The sequence below is a fragment of the Nannospalax galili genome, unplaced genomic scaffold, assembly GCF_000622305.1.
Source record: "Nannospalax galili isolate Female #2095 unplaced genomic scaffold, S.galili_v1.0 scaffold1097, whole genome shotgun sequence".
Taxonomy (NCBI): Eukaryota; Metazoa; Chordata; class Mammalia; order Rodentia; family Spalacidae; genus Nannospalax; species Nannospalax galili.
The window spans coordinates 702,411-726,700 of NW_008340640.1; the positions used below are offsets into that span (position 1 = coordinate 702,411).

The 24,290-nt window shown below is 39.6% G+C and overlaps 1 protein-coding gene across 22 annotated transcripts in view; it reads left to right on the plus strand.

Moving 5' to 3' along the window:
* The window catches only part of Tcf4 (transcription factor 4), a 353,045-nt gene that overhangs the window by 275,819 nt on the left and 52,936 nt on the right, over window positions 1–24,290 (plus strand). For all 22 annotated transcript variants that reach the window (XM_008835657.3, XM_008835659.3, XM_008835658.3 and 19 more), the window contains one exon: window positions 21,636–21,741. In XM_008835657.3, the coding sequence (XP_008833879.1) occupies window positions 21,636–21,741 (106 nt within the window). The remainder of the gene's footprint in view (window positions 1–21,635; window positions 21,742–24,290) is intronic.

Sequence of the window (24,290 nt, forward strand, 5' to 3'; positions counted from 1 at the left end):
TTTCTTTCTTTCTTTCTTCTCTTTCTTTTTCTTTTCCTTCTCCTATGAGAACAATGGGATTCAAAAAGAGCCTCAGACAGGGAGAGTAGCAGATACAGGATTGGGGTCACTTTACTTCTAATTGCCCTGTAATTGGGGAGTGGTTTCCACTTTCCCACTATCTCCCTGGCAGGAGGATGGGAAGACAGATGTGGCTTAGCAGGAACAAGCTTTGTCCTGGCCGGATGTGCAGAGGAACCAGGGGGTCATTCCCTGCTCCAAGCCTGTGAGCGGCTTCACACCTGTGCTCATTTTCCCCCATGATCAATGACCTTGCCTTAACCCGGGGTGACCTTTCGCCTTCGACTGTTCTCAAGACTGAGCTCTTGGCTAGTGGGCCCTCCTCCCTCTCCTATGTACAGGTGGTTCCCGGCGCTGCATACACTTGTTTTTCATGGTGCACAGTGTACTTAGCAGCCCGGCAAGACCTGCAATTTCATCCCTCTCTAGGGGCCCAGAAAGGGCTGGGAAGGTGGGGGGCGGGGGGAGGCTGAGAGAGAGGTTGCTGTTTGCATGTGCTTTTCTGTTTTGTGGCTCATATGGTATCAATTACCATTTGATGGCAACGCCAGGCCTGAGGCCCTTTGCATGTTTGTCCTGTGAGAAAGATCTGGAGGAACCGACATATGGTTTTGATTGCAGCAATTGCAGGTTGATAGAATGAGCACAAGGGTGAGGTGGGTGGGTTTTCCTTCCGGCCCTTTCCACTCTGGGTTGCTAATGTGCTTCACTTGTGGAACTGGTCTTTTCATCATCCACCCATGCCCACCTTCCCCCCCTCCTTACCTTAAGCCCCCATCCCACCTTTCCCTCTCCCTCCCTCCCCCAACCACCTCTCTACCACCTTGCTTTCACTGCTCTGCCTTCTCTGTATGTCCAAATCACCACCAGAAACATGTGGCCCACATTAAGGACCTTCGATTAAAACAAACAAAAAAATTGTCCACTGGTCTGTTCAAATCCTAGAACAGGTCATTCCAGCAAGATGATCAGAAGTATACTGAAGTTAAAAACAACCGTGGATGGGAACAAGTCCCTCCCCCTAGAAGCTCAGGACATGTTTTTAAATGGCTATTAGTTCAGGTTGTTAAACTTTGAAATGATGCTGAAAAATAGTAGTGTTAGATATTGACATGTGGGGTGTGTGTGTGTGTGTGTGTGTGTGTGTGTGTGTGTGTGTGAGAGAGAGAGAGAGAGAGAGAGAGATATTTAAAAAGGATACTTCTTGGAATTTGAGCACATGCCACATGGGCAGGAGGAATATGAGGAGTTCTTTGAGGTTCTCTCTACCCTTGCATCTCAGACCATAAGATGGAAAAGAAAGGAAATGTGCGTGACTGTGAGCATTTCCCCTGCAGAAGGGAGATGCTGTAGACCGGCTCCCATACAGTGTCTACTCCCCTACTAAATTCTCGATGACAAGGGGTACCCAGAAAGAGGCTCCTCGTTACTGCTGCCCAGCAGGGACTGCATCTGTGATATAGCAAGAGAAGTTCTAGTATAGGGAACCAGGAGCAAAGAGGAAAAAAGAACATAATAGACATTTCATGTTGCACATGAGAATTTTTTGTCTCAAAGTAATATTTTCTATAATGCTTTCAGATTCATGTGGAATCTGCCCCACAGATGGGTAGTCCATCGAATTGTCATTTGTTTTCACTTCTATTTTGCCTTTGAAACTAATACTTATAATGAGGAGTTTACATAGTTTGAAAGGTAGTTTGATACCTTTTTCATAAATGTTTCTATTAACATCTTCCTCCCTTTGACTGAAAACCCAAAGAACCAGCATACCCCGAATCATACAAGAACTAAAAACATGGCCCCTAATAAAGTTTTTTAAGCATGTGAGGTGATGAATCGTCAGTTTTCCAGGCCTGTTACTGAAAGTGAAACTCAAACCACATGACAGATTTCTTCTTCATAGCAGAGCTGATCTTTATCAAAAGCCTAAAACCTGGACTGACATGAAGAAGTCTGTATGTCAGACTCTTGAAGAGAAAGGGCAGCCATTGTTTAATGGTTACTTTGTTCTGAGGTATTTGGTTCAGGCTGTTCCTTTTCTGTGTTGGAGCTCTCTCTGCGAAATGATTGGGTCTTTAAGAGTTTGATAATGGTAAAGATTTTGCCATTTCATCATCTTTTTACTTGTGCATAAATGCTCTCTAGGATGTTTGAGTTCAAAGAAACTAGTGATTAGTAGATTCACTCTAGTCACTATTTTAATAGCTGGTACTTAGATATATGACTGATATAATGCACACACATATATAAAGATAAAACGTTTCTACTAGTTGTTTGTGTCACTGTTAGTTGCTTTTGGAGAGTGTTGGCCAACGTGATTTTTTTAAAAAAGCATATTGCTTTCCTGAAATGCATAGTATCAGTGTCTGGTTGTTGCAAAAAGACTTCCTGCATGGGTTGGGAGTCTGTGTCCAAACACATCGGATCACTTAACAGCAGCTGTGCTGGAGAGAGATTTGATTTGAGAAGACTTTGAATCTTCTCAGTCCTTACACCATCCTGGTTTTGAAATGGAAAATGGAAAAAAGTTTTCCAGAAGAGAAATATCTCCACCTGAAAGGTAGCATAAGTAGAAATCTCTCATGCTGCCTCAGATTAACTAGCATAGCTAATCTCTCTCCCCACCCAGAGGACAGAGTCTGATGGGAAATGTGGCTCTGTATTTGTAGCAACACACTACAGCAGCACAAGATAGCGACAGATACTACCTCTGTGCTTCTTGTCCAGTATTAATGTGGTTTTCATACTGAAATTTAGGAAAGCTTACCAAGGTGACAATCTTTTTTTTTTTATATACGATCGCTTTAAAAATCAGCAACAGTAATTATTCATACCTCTTGAAATCTGATTTGGATTTCTAAAATCTCACTCCGGTATCTCTTTTGAAATGGTCAAATTTATGGCCCATCAAGGATGTTAGAAAATGAAAAAGTCCCTCACTAATACAACGTGTGTTCCTAATACAACGTGACTTCATCCTTATTAAGGAAAAAGAAGACCTGCTTTGTCAAAGGGTGCATGTGTGGATATATCAATTCTGTCCATCTTTGGAAGTTCTAGGAAAAAATGTTTGAATTTTTTTTGAAGTTTCTAGTTATTGGCAAATGGAGGAAGTATTTATAGGTTTATGAATTCTTTTAAGTATATGCAAGCAGCTATCAGACCACACTTGAGTCAGAGTTATAATTTGAGGGTGCTGGCAAAATGGAGAGAATTTTGGTACATGCTGGTAAAATTCCTAAAGGTAAGAAACCTGTGCCTGTTCTTACAGTGTTGTCTAGGAGACACACTGACTTCATTGCTCTCTTTCTGAAGGCTGAGGCCCTGTTTTGGGATACTGAGTTACACACTGCATTTGCTTCATCTTTGAAGAGCTTGCCATCTCTCCTTGGGATCTGTTTGTGGTATTCATACATTGCAAGTATGCACTTTCATGTCCACAAGGAAGATATTACTAACTTCAGTAAGGACAGCATCAATTAGGAACACAAAAATACAAAGTCTGCCAAGGTTAAAATTATACTCAGACATCATTCAGTCTAAGTTTTGAACAAATCTGAACCTCTGAGGAGAAAGATTGGGGATTCTGAAGAGCCCCCTTTCCACCCCTTTGCACTAGTTGCAAATCATGGCTTCCTGATCCTGGGGGTGGGGAAAACCTCAAAGGGAAGGCTCAACAGGCTTCCTGGACATCAAATAGCTCCTACAAAACAACATTCTGATGACTTGCATGTAAATAAATCAGAAACATATGAATTAAACTTCTCGAATACATATGGGTTGAAAAAGGGAGAAGTGCTGAGAAAATGTGTTTTGGGTTTTGCTGAGCCCATGACATTTGAAAAATAGTATGAGACATTGAGCAAACACAAAACATGGCTTGGCTCACCCATTCCTAATATTAGCCTCCCAGTTCAATGGCAAATCAGTTTACCATATGCCTAAATATGAGCCACCTTTGGTGTGCTCCTTCACACTTAACTGCTTGTGGCTTTTTTTTTTTTTAATTTTTTTTTTTTTACAATTAGAAGTTCAAACACAGCATTACATTTCAAGGAAATTCAAATCTCAGCATTTTCTCATCCAGTGACTTCACATCAGACTATTTTAGAAAAATCCCACAATTCATGCACCTTAGAAGCAACCTTGTCGAGGTAGCCTCTTTGATGTAATTGATATAGAACAGAAACACATCATTATTAAGACGCGGCACCAAAGTCAATATTACTGATTAAAGAGAAGCCAAAACCTAGTGGTGGTAAAAACAGATGAACATGAACCATATCCTGTCTCGGCAGTACCATCATGGACCCAGTGGTATACTACCAAGCTCCCACCCAGAATATCCCTGCTCTCTTCCTCCTGAGCTCTGAGGAGGTATGAGAAGTGGAAGCTTTGGTTCTCTAATGCACACTGCACTCCAGAGAGCTAGCATTAGGGATTCTGAATCCTGGGACAGTTACAAGGTCCTCAGAGCCCTCATATCCTCTCTCCTTGGTGTTATGTTCTTCAGCATTTGGCTTTAAGTACAAAAGCAGACACAGGGAGTTTAAGGAACAAAAATAGTCAGAGCTTCAGGCTCCTTCCACTGACTATAAGTCAGTGACATGCACTTGGATGAAATCCTATATCGGCTCTTTGGACGAGCTCTGTCGCTGGAGATTATCAGTTTGAAGTTAGAGGCAGTAGATTTCATCTTTCCTATTTAAGGAGGAGTTATTTTGGTTGCTTTCAAAAAGCACTTTAATGTATTTTTCCTAAGTCCTTTATTCTGCAAGTAGCTAGGAGCTTTGCAAAACAGCTGAGTAATTCTGCTAATAGTCATTTCATGCCTGGTATGAGTCAAGGTTAGAATGTAACTGAGCAAGATGGACATGAGAAAGTCAAGTCAACAGACATCTTTAATGTGGTCTGATAACACTGATCAAGGATCACAGGCTGCCAAAGGTAGACGCAGAAAGACACTTGGCTGGGGAAGAATGGAAGTCAAATGCAAATGAAGCCAGCAAAATGCAAGGATAGTAACTAGAACTGAAGGAGAATATTGTCTATCCAGTGACCGAGAAATGGTTTGGGATGGCCGGAACACAAGACACAAAGGGTAGTAATACAAGATAAGATCAGAAAATTAAACAGTGGTCAGATCACATAGTGCTTGCCTTGGGAACCCTATTTAGAGGTTAGATTTTGATTATGAATGAATTAATCCTTTCAAATGGATAGGTCCAACAGCTCATTGAACTTAAAAGTCATAAGAAATAGGAGGACCACAATACTTAAGAGGCTCTGAAGCTGAGGAAAATAGATTTAACTGGGAGGCGAGTCCCCAGGGTTAAATGTTGCTGAGAGAATAAAGTGACATTTAGCTGCAGGTCCAGTTTCATTAAAGCAGTAGGTGAGGAAGGAAGGCAAGGAAGTGGTGGGGGGGGGAGGCATTTCGTGAGGGCTTCCTATCCTTGTTCTTGTTACTGGCTCTGAGGCACTGGAAGAAGCCCTAGGCATCTTAATGACCAGATCTAGGTAGTAATGGAAAGAAGAATGGGATACAGCCCACCTGAGGCTTGTAGTGTATTTAGGAAATCAGACCATAGTTATAAAACAGAAGATGGCGAAACAAGGTAGAACATGAACAAAGGACAAAGTGAGTGGTCCAGGCCAACCAGATGAAAGGGGCTGGGAACAGATCCCTGAGTGCACAGAAGAACCTTTCTGGGAAGGGAAAGTGAGAGCTCTATTAGGTGGTGCACAAAGCTGAGGGTTGTGTCTATGTTGGGACCAACCAGTGCATCCAGGTTCTGCGTTCCCATCAAATGGAAATACGAGCAAACACCACCAAAACAGTGCATGGTTGCACTGGCATATAGCTTCTGGCTTGGTTTCTGAATTGGAGTGGGACAGGAGGACTAGAGTGATAGATCAACTTGTCGCTTGTTGTAACCTCATGAAATCTTTAAGAGTATGGGGGTTCTGCTCATCATAAATACAGCAAACTAGATTCATAAATCCTACACAGATGGAACTCTTTAAGAACCTTTGCACATCTAGTACTGGACAGCTATGCGATGGCAGCATAATCTCTTTCATATCTGTTGTCTTTATGTGACGTGTTCCTCATGTAAGGACAGAGGTTATACAATGCCCTAAAAAACAATTCATGATTCTGAGGAAGTGAGACACATGCAAGATGCTTTGTGAAGGCTCTTCAAAACTAAAAATCTGATGCATGAACTTTGTAAGTGAAGGAGAGAACTGTTCTTTGTTTTGTTTTGGGTTTTACTTTTGATTATTTCTCTTATGTAATACATTTTTATTGGCTCCCTACTTTGAGAATACTCTTGTCTTGGTCGTGCCTTAAGATACAGCTTCTGACCCTATAAGGCCCATTGCACTGTACGGGAAATAAGACCTGTATAATTCACAAAAGACATAAATTTCTAAAAGTACTGGGGAAGCTTAGAAGACAAGATGAACGTTATTGAGCTTATCTTTCTCAGAAGGTTATTCGGTTCTTCCTGACATCACACACTACCATATACTTTATTCCTTGGACTTGTCAGAGAAGAGATGATTAAGTTTCTTATATATCAAAAAGTTTCATATTAAAGAGAACTGTCAAAAAAAAATACTTTGAACAGCATCATGATGTCAAACATGCTGTGCAGACAAGATAACGTGAGGTCTAGACTTTGTCTCAGGATAGCCACATTTCCCAGCGACTGTTGTGTGATGCAGGAGGCAAGTAAATGACCTGTTTGTGGTTGGAACGTTAGCGATAGAGCCACACTTAGAAAGGTAGTCACTTACTCGAAGTGGCCAGTCTCCAGAACTAATGGACTTCTATAAGACCAGTGGCAAGGAGGGACAAGTTCATTGCTGTGGTAGGGTGAAGAACACTGAGCTTGCTGACAGAGATGGAGTTAAGTTTGGGGAGAGGGCAGTTTGCACCTCACTGGAAAGGCAGCCCTGATTCCTAGTGCTGCCTGCATCATTTACCTAAATTGTCTGTCTACCAACTGACAACAAAGCCTGCCACTTTAGAAACAAGTTCCATGGTCTGTCCTCTGTATACGTAAGTCCTTCCTATATATGGATCCTCACAAATGTTTTTTTTTTCCCCCCTTAGGCCTGGTATGTATGGCTTTGATATTTTGTATGTGTGTTTTTAATTTAGTATTTTTTTTATTTTTGAGAATTTCATTCGTGAGTATTGTCTTTGCATTATTTCCATCCTTCCAGTTCTCCAACGCCCCCATGCCTCCCACTCCCTCTCCATTTCTTATCCTCTTCTTTGATTGTTGTTACATATACATACATACATTTATAAATATACATATATACAATGCACTGAGTCTATTGAGTTAAATTTGCATAATCTAAAATTAACCAGTATAAAGTGAAGAATTCAAATGTATTTGGTATATTAAGGATGTTGAACAGAGATGGCATCTGGCTAGTTCACAAATATCTTCATGAACCCAAAGAGATGTTTCTTGCACATTAAACAGTTCTTTTCAACCCTTCAGCCATGTGGCTTATAAGTCTTTGATTTTAATGTTATACCATTACACAAACACATATACACATTGTGTATTCAAGATATACACATGAATTTCTTTCTGTTTATCTCTGTGTTTGTCTGTCTGTTAAGACGTTCCAGAGAAGACCTAATATTTTCTAATTATGTGAACAAAGAATTATGTATTTTAATGGATGTTTCTTCATCAGGAGAAAAAAGAAGCAAACACCCTTCTTTAACCTCTGTGTGTTTTTGTCCTAAGTTCTTACCCCATACTAATTTATCACAGGACACAAAGACAACACTTCTGAGCCTTTTCTTATGTAAAAACTCCTGTGTTCTTTGTTTTGTGGCTATGCTTGCTTATTAATTTCATCAACATTGAAGTTTTTAAACTGCTTCCATTATCTCCGTTATTTTTTTTATTATTTATCTAATAACCACATACTTAGAAGAAGCATTTCATTACAACAGCATTGACATATTCAATAACAATTTCCTGAGCTAAGATGCATCTCTTTCAAAATTGGCTTTAAATTTTTATGTTTACAGTTGAATTATTACAATTTACAATATTGCACTCAGTATAAACCCTATAAGACATCAAATTAAATGAGGTTTTAACCTTCAAAAAAGATCTCCATTTCATTACTAAAATACACAGTTTCATACAGAAAAATTCATTTTTAATGCAATTGACATTAAGATGTTTGCACGTGCGTTTCTAATCTCTATATATCTGATTATTACTAGTCACAGTTGGTTGCTTTCTGAGCTCCTTGGCATCTGAGCATGGATGTAACGTCATCAGGTAGATTTCAATGGTAATGTTTTTCACATCTAGTAATTAATAAGGAGCAGATTTTTATGCTTTGAATACTTCTTATCTCCGTTATTAAGAGATCATCTGGATTTTGCATTTCTATTTTGAAAATTCAAAGTTATTAAATCAGTTGCTTATCAAAAGTTAGATTTCTTGAAAAACATCAAAAGGACATGCTTACTATAATTTTACTGATAAAAATTACTATTGCTTACATTTATTTATACCCAGATTATTTCAGGAAGAAATATTAAGATAGACGGTAACAGATCTTTGACTTACTTATCTCTAAAATTAAAAAAAGTTGTATCTTATGAAAAAAATACCGGGAATTTCAATATTAGAAAAAGCCAACTTAATTATGTTTTGAATATGCCTGAAGACACGAACTAATTATTGTTGACTGCTAGTTTTCCATTGCATGGTCTCACATGAGGAATATTGCTGCATTTCTTGATCCCTCACTTCCTTTAAAATTCTTTTTAATAAGGGCTTTGTCCTAATTGAATAGGTTCCCATTTCTTTTGTGCATGCTGAAGTCCCTGCCGTGTGCTAGAAGCTCTGCTCTGAGTTAAGTCAAGGAACTATGGCTAGTTGATTTTACCTAAAAGTTTGCCCTGAGCATAAGGAAGGGGTGGGCACTGGACTAAGTAACAGAGAGGAAGCTGATTGGCTGTAGATGTTGACAATTTGCATACTTTTTTTTTTTCATTTCAATCTGCCACAGCGTCTTACATTTGGTAATTATTTCATGCCTTTGTTTTTTGTTGAAAGTAGTTAGGGCCATATGTTTTGACAGAAAAAAGATAATTCCAACTTTTTTCAGTTCAGTGAAAGGGAAGATGGAGTAATAATTTTTCAGTGTACCATGGCAGTGATTCCTGCTCAGAACTCTAGCAGATTGGAGACTCGGTGTTCATAACAACTATCTTGGTAAACAGAAGATGAAGGCATCTGTTTGAAGCACCCAGAGTTAAGTTTAATGTTTCAGAGCACGCCATAGAGTTCATTTAGAACTGTACTTAACTTTAGTAAACATCATTTACTAATGCCAAGGTTGATTGCAGATTGCTTAGACCATGGGTGATTTGGAAGACTGTTCAGATGAGAGGCTATCACTTCTGACCTGGAGTTTACATTAAAAAGATGTGGGATATAACCCAATTCCTGGCCTCATTCAGTTCTGTGATAACAGGAGTCTGTAGGCACTTGCTCCTCACCTGGCCTGTGTTTCCTAATACACAAGATAAGGTAGGATGCTTGACCACTTAGAAAGACAGTTGGTCTCAAGATAATTATTAAAGCAAGCATTGCACAACACAGGGGCACTTACCTACATGCAGGCAATGTACTCATACATATCAAATAAAAATAATAATAATAGAAAGATGATTACTAAAAAGAATGTCTTTGCAATTTAAACTTTTCATAATGATCAACCACAGAATTTTATCAAATTTCCTTTTATGCCTTTAAATTCAATATCAAAACATGTGTCCACACAAGTACCTCTCCCCTTTGGTGACTTCGCATGTTCTTGTCTTCTCAGTTCCCCATGGAGTCCAGGTCTGACTGACTGCTTTCTTTCGTGAGTCTCTACTCTTGAAAGTGTGGCCTTCTGCTTGTGTCTGACACAACCTTCTTCATGACCCCTCTCACTTTCCTGAAAAGTAGATTTGTGACCATGGACACTTTTCCAGGGTTGCAGGCTTTTTCCTCTTCAAAGTCATATTCTTTGACTTAGGTCTGCAGTAGTAGAATGAATTTGTTTACCTAATGGTACACAAACTTGAACTTGTTGTATTCTTTTAAAAAACAAAGCTGGAGCACAACTATTAACATCCAGGCTTTGGACATGAGTTTATGCCCAAGGGTTCAGAAAGGGGTTCAGGAAGAGATTCTTGAAATGTAGGCTATTAAGGTGATTATCTCCCCCTTCTAAAGAAAACCCAGCCCTAAACACATCGAGAAGGGACATAACTAAGATCTGTTCTGGTGGAAACAAGGGATGCCTATCTTTCTCTTTATCGTTATGTTATTCTTACTCTGATATAGATCTTGTATGTAGTGGTCCATGCATGTGTGCATGCATATGCTTAGCAACCATTTGAGCCTCTGTGGTAGACAATTGTGCACTTACACATACACTCAAACATATCTGCACATTTTTTTCACTGCTTTTAGCCTTATTTGGGAGACCAGCTAGCCTTTGCAGTCCTTCTTGGTGACTACTAGCGTACAGGAGAAACAATAATCAGCATGGAAATAAAGATTCATGGCTGCCATTATTATAGAGGAATAGAAATTGCATTCATCAGGAAGACTTGCTACTCTTACTTGATAGACCAGTATCTTTGAAGGTCACAGAGCTGTTTATTGGCAGATACAACGCAGTATTTTGATGTTTCAACACTTCCTAATGGAACAGTAGTTCACGTCTAAAAAATACCAGTTGGCTGCTGAAGATGAAGAAAGCAATTGAGATAGGAGATGATCTGTTAGGTATACCTGAAGATCATGAATTTGCTGTGATTAAGTACAAAGATAGAAATCATGCAGTTATAACTGTTTAAGATTAAAAGACAACCAAAATAATGAACAGTAATCATGATAATACGTTAGATTTTTCCTAACATTACCTTTAATTTTTTGATGAGCATTCAATAAATAAAAGTTGGGTAACAACTTAGTTAGGTGTTTAGAACATATTAGAGAGTTGTGATGTGCTTAGCATCTACAGTCTTTTCTCTGTGCCAATCCTGAGCCTGTGATGAAGCCAACTCCTGTGGGAATGAGTGACATAAGGAATATAACCAGGAAGAAATCAGATTTTAACTGGACCCCATTTGATTCTTTCAAGAGACCATTAACCAGGTGGAACTTAATCTGTCTGAGGTGCTGTCAGCTTGGGCCAAGGTGCCTATGATGTTGGCAGTGGGCATTTCTGTGATATACCAGTTGAATGTGTGGTGTCTGCTCAGTTAGTGCCAAGTGCAAAAGAACTGCAGGTGTAAAAATAAAAAGACGTATTGGAGCTGGAGGCCAGTGCACACAGACAAGGCTGTATTCACACTGTGTCTTAGTGCTCCCGTAATGAAGGAGTAGTTTTTATCTACTTGGTGGCCTGGCATGTAGTCCCGAGTTGTTTTTACCTCTGAACCTCAGTGTAACTCTCAGCAAATTGCTTTGCCTGTCTCTGTCTCCAGAACCATTAAACAAATCTATATCCCTGCCTCTCCTTTGTGCAACTTGATGTGGAAAACATGAGTAATTTTCCTTCTTGTAGCAAAACACAAGAACTTCTTTTATGCTTCACTGACCAGGATCCACCTGTCTCTTTGAGCAAAGCCCCCTTCTCCCCTTCTCATTTCTGGGGTCTTAACTGCTGAGTGGTCAGGTCTCATACAGATCCCAGGACTCTGCAAAGCTGGGTTTTGTTAGGAGCCCATCAGCAATTGCTCTGGAGAGTTCGTGGCCATCAAAACCTACCACTGCAGTCAGTGGTTGAAAGCTCCAAGTCTGAAATGGGACTACATGATTCTGGGTCTCCGATCTGCCATGCTTTTAGCTGCTTGACTTAGAACACTTCAGTTATATAACCCCTCCATGCCTCAGTGTCCTTAGCTGTAAAAATTGAATTGTAATGAAATAGTAGGCTAAGGGAAAGACACAATGAATATATGTACAATTTGGCTGGAGCCATGGCTGGCCTATAAGAAGTAACGTGAGCTGTATGGATTGTCATCTGTGGTCCTGGCAGCAATGACAGTAACTTGGATCATCACAGGCATTGGGAACAGGTCTTTTTGCAGTTGTAGAATGTGTGAGGCTGGGACACTTGTATAAATTGCTTTTCAGTATTTCTCGTTGATAATCCCCCGCCTGCCACATGATGGGGGTGGCTGTAGGATTTCAGTAGCATACTATGTATAAAGAGCTTAAAATTTCAATGTGCATCTGACATCATGGTAGAGAGAGCCCACTTGTGTCTCTCCTGGCAGTTTTTCTGCCTGGGGGTTTCAGTGACACCACAGAGGAAATGCTGCCTAGCTGGTGGCCACTGCACACATCCAAACTGCATTTCGATTGCTGTGTTAGTAGTTGTTATATCACAGGTTTGTTTGTCAATGAAAGCAGGTGGTTTTTTTGTGTTTTGTTTTGTTTTGTTTTTCCTTTTCCCCCTCTTCCTTATAAATCTCTACACATGTAAAATATTATACTTAACTCATTTTTAGTTAAGAGTTTGGAAACTGATGCAGTGCTTTGAAAAAATATGTATTAGTTATCCATGGGGGAAAAATGGGAGCAAACCCCTTGCCTTTTTATTTAAAGAAAAGAAAGAACAAGACAGAGCTATCTGGCCATAAAGAATGCCAGATTTTCTGTAGCCCCTGGTGGCTTTTGAGTGGAAGGCACACACATCATGGATGTGGCTGACTCATCTGCGTGGTCACAGAGCTCACAGCAAGCTGAGTGTGGTGGCTAGAAGAGGAGCACTGGCTGTTGTCTGTCCAAGGACCCTCTGCACGGGGTGTAGGCCCTGCCTCCCCCACCTCTTGCTTTCTTCTGGATCCTGTTGATACTTTTTACTTCTGTCATTTGATTAATAAAGACACAAATAAGGAAGGGATGAAACATTTGTGATTTTACTGTTTCTTAACACAGAAATGGAAATTTGGTTGGTAAGGAAAAAAAAATCTCTTGGTTGAAATTAAAGGATTTAGGTTCTGGTTTCATTATTCATGAATGAATGAATTATCAAGATTCAACTAGAAATATCATGTATGGTATTTGTGACCTGGTCTGTGGATATATACTTGGAAGGATTTATTCTAAATATATAAATATGTTCAAAGAATTTGGGAGCTATATAGAGATTATCCTTCATACATTTTTGTGAGATAACCTGGCAGAATGTGAAGAGAATGTTTTTCAATTAATAGCAATGAACTATAAATGCCCTACATATAATTAGTGCATTATATACATGTTTGGATAGTCATGGAATACTCCTTTTTTTTTTCCCCCTTGAGTGCCAACAAAAATACTTCAGGGAATAAAATTCTTATTGTGAATTGGTTTAGAGCATTTAGAACTATTTGATTAATTCCTTTGAAAATTTCAAGTGGGTTAGTTGGAAACAAAAGCTTCATGATTTCATCAGCTCATGCCTGTGAACTTTTTCCCTTTATAAGAGCATGGCTGTTTGTCAGTAGACCGTAGACATTTGTATTTTATCTCCAAAAATATCTCCTACTTGTGTGATGGTATGCAATGTGGTCATTAGCCATCACTTGGAAATAAAGGACAGATGGTTTTTTTCATTAGCCAGTATTCCTTGACTTGGCAATACAGACTGAGCATGTATCAGTGGACGATCTTTATTCCTGGATATGCTTTTTGTTTCTGTTTTTTTGCACACTTGCCTGTCTTTGAGCAGGACTGACTTCCATTCCATCTTACAGTACGTTACTGAGCTACATTACTCTGTTTGTTAACCTTCCTTGCCATTTTGCTGCCCAGTCACATCTTAAAGTCTGTAAGTTAGAATAGACTTTGGAAGAAAGGATGATGAGAGAACAGGGGACAATTGGCTGTGTACACACCTGGGTGGATCCTCTAGTACTCATTTTGCAAACTGAGGTTGGACTCATTTGAGCTCTGAAAGCATGAAGACAGTAGGTGAGACAAAGGGCAGCATGTATAGCAGTAGCGTGAAAAGAGAAAGGCGCGTCTGCAGAGAATGATATAAAAAGATTGTTAAGAGAGTCAAGGTAATGAAAGCAGAGAATATAGAATAAAGGGCCACAGACACGGGTAACGTGAACACGGATTGGAAAAAGTTCAGTCTTTTAATGGTGAAAAGGAGGCGGGATAGTAACTGGAGAGATGACTGAGTGGTTAAGAGTAGGTAAGGCTTTTACAGACGACCTAAGTTCAGTTTTTAGCACCCATGTCAGGTGGCTTAGAACCACCTGTAACTCCAGCTTCAGAGAATCTAATACCCTCTTCTGAGCCCTTCACTCATAACTGCACACAGACACACACGCATACCCACACACAGACACACACTCATACACACTTATAATAATAAATATTTTCTAAAAATTATCACGCCGTGTCTAAGCGCAGTCCCTCTGTCAGAACCACTGGAGGCCAAGGGTGACTGTGCAGCTCCAGCTTCTTTCCCCTTCTTTCCAGCAGAGCCAGAAGACCGAGGTCACAGCTGCTTCTCTGTGGAGTATTACACAGCACAACTCGCACATGTTTTAGCAGATGGTTATTTTTTAAAAAAGACTCAAAGAAATATGTAGTAGTACATAGGACTTTAAAACTAATATATCAAACCAGATGCAGTGCCCTGACATCCCATCAGCATTTGCTGTGCGCCAGCTATATGCCAGGCACTAGGAATACCTAGAATTTGCCTTTCCCACCAGCCTACCAAAAGAGTCCCTGCTTTCTGCAGGAAAATGAGTCATAACTAAGCAGGTGTTATTAAGGTAGATCTCCTCACAGTGGGTGGTAAAGGTAGCCCAGGAGTTCCTCATGGTTAAGCTTGCCTCTATTTAAGCACTATCTGGTGGAACTTTTTGTAGAGTTCTGTGCTAGTCCTGTCCACTGTGGTCACCAGTGCCTTCCTGGAGCTGTTGAGTACCTGAAACATGGCCAGTGTGACTAAAGGATTGAATCTTTGTTTCATTTTCATGAAGTTTAATTCAAATAACCTCAGATTACAGACAGCCGTATTGAACAGCACTTTTCTAGAAACATTGTTGGAAAGCAGTAAGTCACTGACAAGGTGTAAATTCTCTTATGTTTACTGAGTGCCTGTGACTGATTAGGAATTATGATAGGCATAATAGTTCCCATCCTCATAGTGAGAATCAACCACATTTGACAAAGAAACTAAGGTCCCAAGAGATAAATTACTTTCTTATCTCTTCGGAATGAATTGTGAATCCTAGAATTTGAACTCAGCCGGTTTGATTCCAGAGATGAGTCTTCTCCAAACCTCTGTGCATGTCCTTCCTGAAAACTGTCTCTTTGAGTACATCCTCCCCTTTTTGTGGGTCAGCACACAATTTCACTGTAATTTGGTCATGTAGCACTTATATTGTACCTTTTAGTTCTTGTGAGTGTAGAGATATCATTGACCTCGAGAGTTGTTCTTACCGAGACCCATATTCTTAAACAAAACTAGTGTAAGAATTGAGGATCCAACCTAGTCACCAGAGTGATGAGTGGGTTGCCTCTACGTGTTTCCCTAGTACAAGCTGGAATGCCTCAAAGCCCATGCCCAGGTCTGTGGACTCTCAGCACATGCTGAACTCTTGGCATGTGACTGTTTCACGGTCACAGTTGAGAACATGTGTCAGATTCCCCCAGGTTTGAGTTCTGAGTGAGCCTAGCCAGCACTTGGGCCACTGTGGCACGGTTCTACCTTGCTATTTTCTTCTGTTCATCATGGAACATACAGTAGGTCTCTGTCAGGCTCTGAAAGCCTCATGTAGTTTCGGTTGCAGCCTCATGCAGTTTCAGTTATTCTGATTCTCTTTGGAAATTATCTATTCAGATGGTACCTAGAGAATCACCAATGGTGATAACACTAAGGAATAGTGAAGACCTTCTATACCATCAATCCAGTGCTGTTATCTACCCCACATAGTGACTTTCCATACATGATCTGAAGACATTTCTCTCTGGGCTTTTGAGTTAATGGTTTCCCCTTCAGGAGGTAAGTTACTTACCATATATATGGTTCACCATAAACATGCCTTATAACATTTAAATAAAACTGGTATGGGAAAAAAAGAGTTATGAGGCCCCACAAAATGTTTTATGAACCATCACCAAAGTATAGTTCATGTTGAAAGTTAAAAATATCTTGTCTTTTCAAAATCCCAGTACAGACATGGGAAAGTAGGTAAGAAATCCCAACCCAACATAAGGAACTTTAGGTAACCAGTGACTTCTTGGGAAGGGGAAAGACAGCCTCTTTCAAGGATGGGACTTGTTAGGTTAACCAGGCTCCAGTGGATAGACCCACACTGAAGGACATTTGGGGGCACAAATTAGACTCTATAGGCCTTATTCTAATATATTACATTAAGTTGGAGAGGAGCAGTAAGAGAAGGTGCACTTAGGAGAGAGGATCTAAATATTATCAAATGACACTGCATGAAAATCTTTTTGAGTGTAAATGAAATTTTTAAAAATATCTTTTAAGGGGGCTGGAGAGATGGCTCAGTCGTTAAGAGCACTGACTGCTCTTGCAGAGGACCCAGGTTCGATTCCCAGCACCCACATGGCTGCTACGAACCGTCCTTAACTCCAGTTCCAGGGAAATCCGAAGCCCTCTTCTTACCACCATGGCATTGCATGACATGGGTGCACTCACATACATGCAGGCAATATACTCATACACATAAAATAAAAATAAAATAAAAAAATCTTTTAAGAACAAATGTTCTATTTTTAATAGAACATAGACTTTGATGAGTATTTCTAATTTCCTTGACTTACCACTTGAAAGATTTTTAATGGGGAAAGGCAGACGTTCCTGGATTACATTTGTCCATTAAGACAAGTGCTTATTTTTTGCATGTTAATAATGAGAGTCAGGTTCCTTTCTAGTAGCTTTGCACACAGTGTAGTAATCACTTCTCGCAAGTTTGCATGACAGATGTTGTTGCTCCCATTTTACAGAGAAGACTCTAGAGACAAGAGAGGTTAAAAGCGACCAGTCAAATGGTCAGAACCAGGCTCGCTTGGACCAGTACATTTCACCTCTCTACACTCTTCAGCCTTATGAACTAGGGACAGTACTATTAATCATACCACCTCATGGACCATTAGGAAAGTTAGAATTGTTTGCTGAACTCCTACCACAAAAACGCAGGAGGTTCTGAATTCTAACCATTGTTATTTTGAATGAGATTGACAGGCCAAGACCACTAAAAATAAGATCCAGGAGAAGGGAAAGAAAGGGAGTGCATTCCCTTCTCTTGATTTGTGGGTGGAAATTCCTGTTTGGTCTCCTTCTTTGTAGAGTAGAAAAGATCACTGGGAACATGTAATGACCACAGTAATAATTCTCAAATTACAACAAAATTTAAAGCTCTAAAATGGAAGCATGTTTGCATTATTATCAGTCCAACTTCTAGGTATTATCTAGATAGCTTTGTTAAACTTACAATTTCTAAGATTTCACTTTCAATTCAGGATTGCCATGAGGCTTGATTATGTGAGAGAAGCTGGCCTATGGGCTCCAACCAGCATTTCCCATCCCCATTTCTAATTGGCAGCAACATCTCACACTTCCTTTACTCTTGTGGAAAGAGTCAGGATGCATAGTCATCTTGATCTAAGCCACCTTGTTGGAGAATTTCGGTATGAATTTGTTTCTCATTACATTTTCCTATGCTTCATTGTTGAGGGGTCATTTCGCTACATCATACTGGAGTTTGAGATTTTCATTGATTTCTAGACTGGTTTTCTGATATTTGGTATTAAAGATATTTCCAATTGGGGCTTGAGAGGTGACTCAGTGGTTAGGATCACTGGCTACTCTTGCAGAGGACCAGGGTTCAAATGCTAGCACCACATGATGGCTATCAACCATTCGTAACTCCCATTCCAGGGGAGTCCAATGCCCTCTTCAGCACTCCGCGGGCACTGCATGTTGGTGGTGCACTTAAGCAATGCAGGCAAAACACTCATACACATAAAAATTAAAAAAAATTTTTAAACTTCCAGTTGATTAAGTAATCTTTCTGTATACTTAAAATAATAATAATAGGGCTGGAGAGATGGCTCAGTGGTTAAGAACACTGGTTGTTCTTGCAGAAGACCCGGGTTCAAATCCCAGTGCCCATATGGCAGCTAACAGCTGTTCATAACTCCAGTTCTAGGGGATCTGACAGTCTCTTCTGTCCTCCGTGGGCATTGCATGACATGGGTGCACTTACCTACATGCAGGCAATACACACATACACATAAAATAAAAGTAATAAATAAAATATTTTAAAATAATAGTAATGAAAACTAAATATATGTGGCTTTATCTTGTTGAAATTAATATTATTGTTAAACAACTTGTGGAAATCTATACATTGAAGACTTTTCATCACAAAGTTGACAAAATTTTTGAGACAGGGTCTCCCTGTATCCCAGGCTGTCCTGGAACTCACTGTGAAGACCAGGATGGCCTTGAACTCACAGAGATCTGCCTGGTTCATATCATTCAGATACATTCAAAGTATCTTTCAAATGATGAAAAATAAGCAGCAAATGACTAATTGTGTAGCTCTAATAGGTTCCATATATTGAGGCAAATTGCCATTATTAAATTTTCTGAAGTTTAAAACGTGGGGGAGGGGCTGGTGTATGGCTAAATGGTTGATCGCTTCCCAGCATGTGGAACACCTTGGGTTTGATACCCAGCACCACAATCAGTTCTAAATAAGTAAATGAAATGTGGGAAGTTGAAGGAAATAAATTCATTGGGTCTTCTACTTTTCAAAAACAGAACTACACAGTATTCATTTATATAAATAAAAAAATAGACTGCTTACCTTTAAAGTGACTTTGAGGTGAGAGAAATGAAGTCCTAAAGAGGAAAAGAGTAGCATTGTGCCTTCTGCAAGTTATTACATGAAAAACCTTTATGTGTTAGAAGAGAGATATTAGTTACCTTTTGGAAAACTATAGAACATGCTGTTTCTGGTCAACAAAATTACTCATCTCATATGAAAAATCTTTATTTGGGTACAGTATCAAAAAAAGCAGAAATTGCGTAGTAGTATGTCCTAAAAGCTTTTTAATTTTATAGCTGTTCTCTCCCAAACTGGCAGCATTCACAAACTTAAGTAAGCCTTCTTACCCTTAGATATTTCCATTTATTTATAATTCAGAGCCAAATGACTTCTTTATATATAACTAAAATTAATGCAAAAATTCCTTATCTTCCCCTAAAGATGTCAAACAATTTAACCAAAATTTTAAAATAATAATAATAAAAAAAGGATGAACTCTGTTAGGTGTCATCACATAGTATTGACATTGACATTCTAATGTGCATGTTCAAGGATCGTGGTAGTAGAATAGTTACTAAAATTAAGCTATTTTGTGTTATTAAATGAATTGATTCCAATCATTTTAACACACAAGGAAATTGGATATCATGAGAATATCAGCTTTTAGTAAATATGTGTTGATTCCTGAAATGTGGTGTTTAATACAGGGTACACTCAGCTTATCTTATGGTAAGACTTGATGGACCAAATACCCATCATGCTGAGGCCATGTGGCTATATTAACTGTCCTGGTATGCCCGTTCTGTCTTCAGAATGAGGTGTTCTAACGGCCAGCTTCCCCTTTTCCTGGAAGGTGATACTTCCTATATCTTTTTAGTCTTCTCTCGGGCTTTTTCTAAATACATTTAGTAGTACTTCCCCAGCTGTTTGCTAGTTGTGTCCTTCTCAGGAAAAGACTGAAATTTGCTTGACAAAACTTAGCCTGATTTGGTTTTGCATTCCTGCCCTACATTTTACTCTTTGTTCCTTAAAGGTACTACAGAAATGTTGTGAGTCTCCCCACCCCCACACATATTGTGAGCCCTGTACAATTTGAAGCCAATTGCCATTCATACATTTAAAATGTGGAGAAAATTATAAAAATGAAATGGTAAGAAAAAATAGTGCTTAAATCCCTCTGCGACTTAGGAAAATAATTCTTGCTTTCCGTAGCGTGAGTGAATCTTTCTCGTTTGTTTTTTGTTTTGTTTAATCCCCAGGATCTCCCCATTTTCAAGGGCGGGTGTAGTATTTATTTGATGTATGGATGTAGATGCATATTTTCCCACATCTGTCTCTGTGGACCTATCCTTTGTGAAATCCTAAAGCTAGTATTAATGCTTATTTTGTGATTCATGGTGTTCTGAGAGCAGTTTCTTCATTTTTTAAGGTGTTTGTTCGATGTGTGCTATAAAAATGGAGTTATTTTTTGGTAATCCTGCCATAGCCTTTCTGTGGGTGAATTTCTTTCCTCTCACTGTGACCTGTGAATATCACTGCAGGCTCACTGCCAAGTTTGTGAGCCGCTGCCTGCTTCAAAATGGAGGCAGGAAGGTATCCATTTTCATCAAGAGGATGCGCGCTTCAGTCTTTCCGACCATCTGGAGAGAGGAACTTTTAAAGCAAAAGAAAATGGGAATTTAAAAAAAGATTATATTTAGCAGAAAAGGCAAGGGAGAAAACCAATTAAAGTTAAACTATACCTTATGAATTTATGCTTTTATATGACGCTGTCCTGCTTCAAGGAAACATAAACAAGGAAATACACAGGCTATTTTTATAAGGAACTAGTTTTTCAAGTCTCATGAGTATTAGTAAACGAATGTAAGTAAATTAGGATTTTTGGCACACTTTAAAAGTTTATTGTACACACAAATATAATAAGCACTAAACAGAAAAAAAAAAAGAGGACAGGCCCCTCTTCCTGTGTACACACAGATTGTTGGTGGTCTTGCGTTGATCCAGGCTCCTAATGGTCTTTTTCATGCATCTCTTCTGACACGGTGGGAATTTAATAGTTCAAAATGTACTTAGTACTTACCACTTTCTGTGGGCTGAATGGTTTGTTACTGGTGTGTGTGTGTGTGTGTGTGTGTGTGTGTGTGTGTGTGCATTCTCTGTGTGTGTGTGTGTGTGTGTGTGTGTGCATTCTCTCTCTCTCTCTCGTGTGTGTGTGTGTGTGTGTGTGTGTGTGTGTGTGTCCATCTCCCTCGATACCCTCTGTCTGTCTCCCTCATTGCAAGTGAAAATTTTAATTGAAATGTAGAAGTTTTACTCTGTCTTGAGGGAGAGACGTCATGTACGTCTTTCTGTTTTACCTTTAACATGCTCTTGGGCCATCTGTGTTTAAAAAGGAAAGGAATGTGTAGACTGAGGCTACTCTGTAGCCTACATAGTATATTTACCACTAGAAATGGTTTGTAGTGTTCTTGCCTGGACTGGAAAATCTCATACCTGATTATTTTCTGTTGACACAAATATACTGAACTTTTTCACTTTGCTATATTCAGATGGGGCAGTGTGCCTAGGGTTGGATCAGACTTGGACTGTACAGGGTAGAAATTTTGTGTTTTATGCCAGCTTCTTACCAGATGGTGGATGTGGAGATGCTTTGATCGATGCAGAAAGCAAAACTCCTGCTATTCTCTTTCCACAGGTCTATGCTCCTTCAGCAAGCACTGCCGACTACAATAGGGACTCGCCAGGCTACCCCTCCTCCAAACCAGCAGCCAGCACTTTCCCTAGCTCCTTCTTCATGCAAGGTAAGGTGCTGCTTCATCTACTGGGAATTTAATACTCTGTACAGGGCAGAAGAAATGGAATCATAGACAAGTGTGGAGGATATGGAGGTTTCGCCCTTCTTAAGAATTGAATTCCTTAACTAATTAAGTAAACTCACCTAAAAGTATTTTTCCTTGAAAACAAAGCCCCTTAACCTGTAATCATTTAAAGTTAAATTGATTTGCTTTACTTAAAACTGATGGTTGTGTTGACTGTACAAGATTGGCCATTTCAGTATATTTGCCCCCCTCCCCGCCCCGCCAACACTAATAAAGAAGAGACTGTCTTAGATCTAGCCTTTGTAAAGTTTTCATCCACTTCTTCTGATATAAGAACAAAGGTTCTGGTTAAGATGAAGGGACCCGGTGAAACACTGGTATACTACATAGTGAAAGTCATCCAGGCATGCTAATTGATTTAAGGTAAAAATAGCTTCAGAGGGGGTTGCAGGTAACACAGGCAGAAAACATAACTTCATGGTAGATAATGATATGCGTTATTTTAATTATCTACCTGTATTTAGTCAAAAACAGATAGACATGTGTCCCTGGAACTTATACTACCGCCAGTGGTTACTTAGCTCCTTTTTACTACCTGGAAAAAACAGGCTCATCAATGACTTGTGGTGGCTTCATGAATAGTCTTCTCAAAGAAAGCAGCAATGATCTGTCTACTCAGAGGAAGCAGCTAAGAATTCCATCCTTGCTATGCATATGATAACCTCTTTTCAAAATGTGATGCTCTTGTTCCCAAGATACTCTGAATTTATGGGTAAAGTTTACCAAGAACTCCTTTCTATATGCAGAACTCTCTTCTTGCCTGAGTGTGCAGAGTTTATTTTAGTATGCCTTGCAAGTCCCTGTGCACTACTCTAAGGATAGTGACCCAAGAAGAACACGCTAAGGGCAGAAATACCAAGGGAGCATCCTGGTGTCTCACTCAGATTACAGAAGTCATACTCACCATTGCTGTGATGTACGCAGACTTGTCTTTCCCTCCAGCGTTAGCTCATTTAGATTGCTGGTTCGTATGAAAATTCCAAGGAAGTCTATAATATTGAATGGAATGGGTCCCTCAGGATCAGGAAAATTTGTTCCATAGGTAATTGAACTCATGGTCATGACTCCTCTGTCTTTGTGACCTAATCTGGATGTAGCTCTCAAAGGGGCACAGTGACTGGCTACTTGGATACACTCAGAGCTATGACAATAGGCTTAGACCCTCAGCTATAAACAGTAGTGACCTTAGCATCAGCACTCTGGTGAGCATTGGGAGAAATTGCCCTACAGATGCTTACAGATGTTGTCAGCTCAAAGATTCATCACTCAAATCTGATTTTCATTGAGAAAACTATTGGAAGGATAAATCTCTGTCCGCCTGAGAAACTGGCTGTCTTGAACTGTACATGTTACAGAGAGGCAGGTAGATTACAGCAGTAGGTGCCTTTCCATAGCACACCCCACAAACTATGGGAAACAAATTTGCTTCTCTGCATATGAATACTAAAAAAACCCTTAAGTTGACATTTATGATGAGCACAATTAATTTGCACACGTCTAATTCTATTCTTTCAAAACAACATTATGCCAAGATCATGGGATGTGATAAATATTAATTTACTCTGAAAAGCGTAATTTATGTAAAATACATACTTTTATAAGTCTGCATGGAGTAGAGTATGCTGTGTTAACAATCCCAAGTGTATTGCCACTCTATGCTTATTCAGTGATACATGTTCTCAATTTATTTGTCGAATGTGCACTCTGTTTAAAATGTTAGTGGTCTTTGAATTTAAATTTAAGGTGATATTTACACTTATGTAATCTGAGGACTAAATCTAAAGTATGTGAAACATTGGCTTTGGGGCTGGGGACATGGCTCATTGGGTAAAGTGCTTGCCATACAAGCATGAGGACCTCAGTTTGGATCCCTCACACTCATGTAAAATCTAGGAGCCTTAATGCGCACCTGTAATCCCGGCATCGGGGAGGTGGAGACAGGAGGATCTCTGGAACTTGCTGGCCATCCAGCCCAGTGGAATCAGCAAGCTCATGATCCAGTGAGAGACCGTGTTTCAAAATATAAGGTGGAGAGCAACTGAGGAAGACACCTGACATGACTTCTGGCCTCAACGTGCTTGAGCACTCACATGCATGTACACTTTTGTATGCACATATAGCATATGTACACATGAAGACACTGACACATAACATGCACCCAGAAAAAGTTAGCATACAAGTTCTGGGTTTCTACATGTTAATTACAGAAACAGTGACTTCGTGATTCCAGTTCACTTGCATCATCTTTCTTCAGTGGGCATACAGATGTTCACGGAATTCAGGGCTTGGAGGAACATGCAGTTATGATGAAAAGGACCCAGGTACTACCTAGGGCATATTTTAAACTCACTGCTGTCACCCCTTATTTTTAGCTTGAATTTCTATCTTCTAGTTAAAAATCTACAATTGTCAAAATTTCAGATGTGAGCTTGTTTTCATGGTCCTTAAAGACAGAAGCCTATCATCTCTTC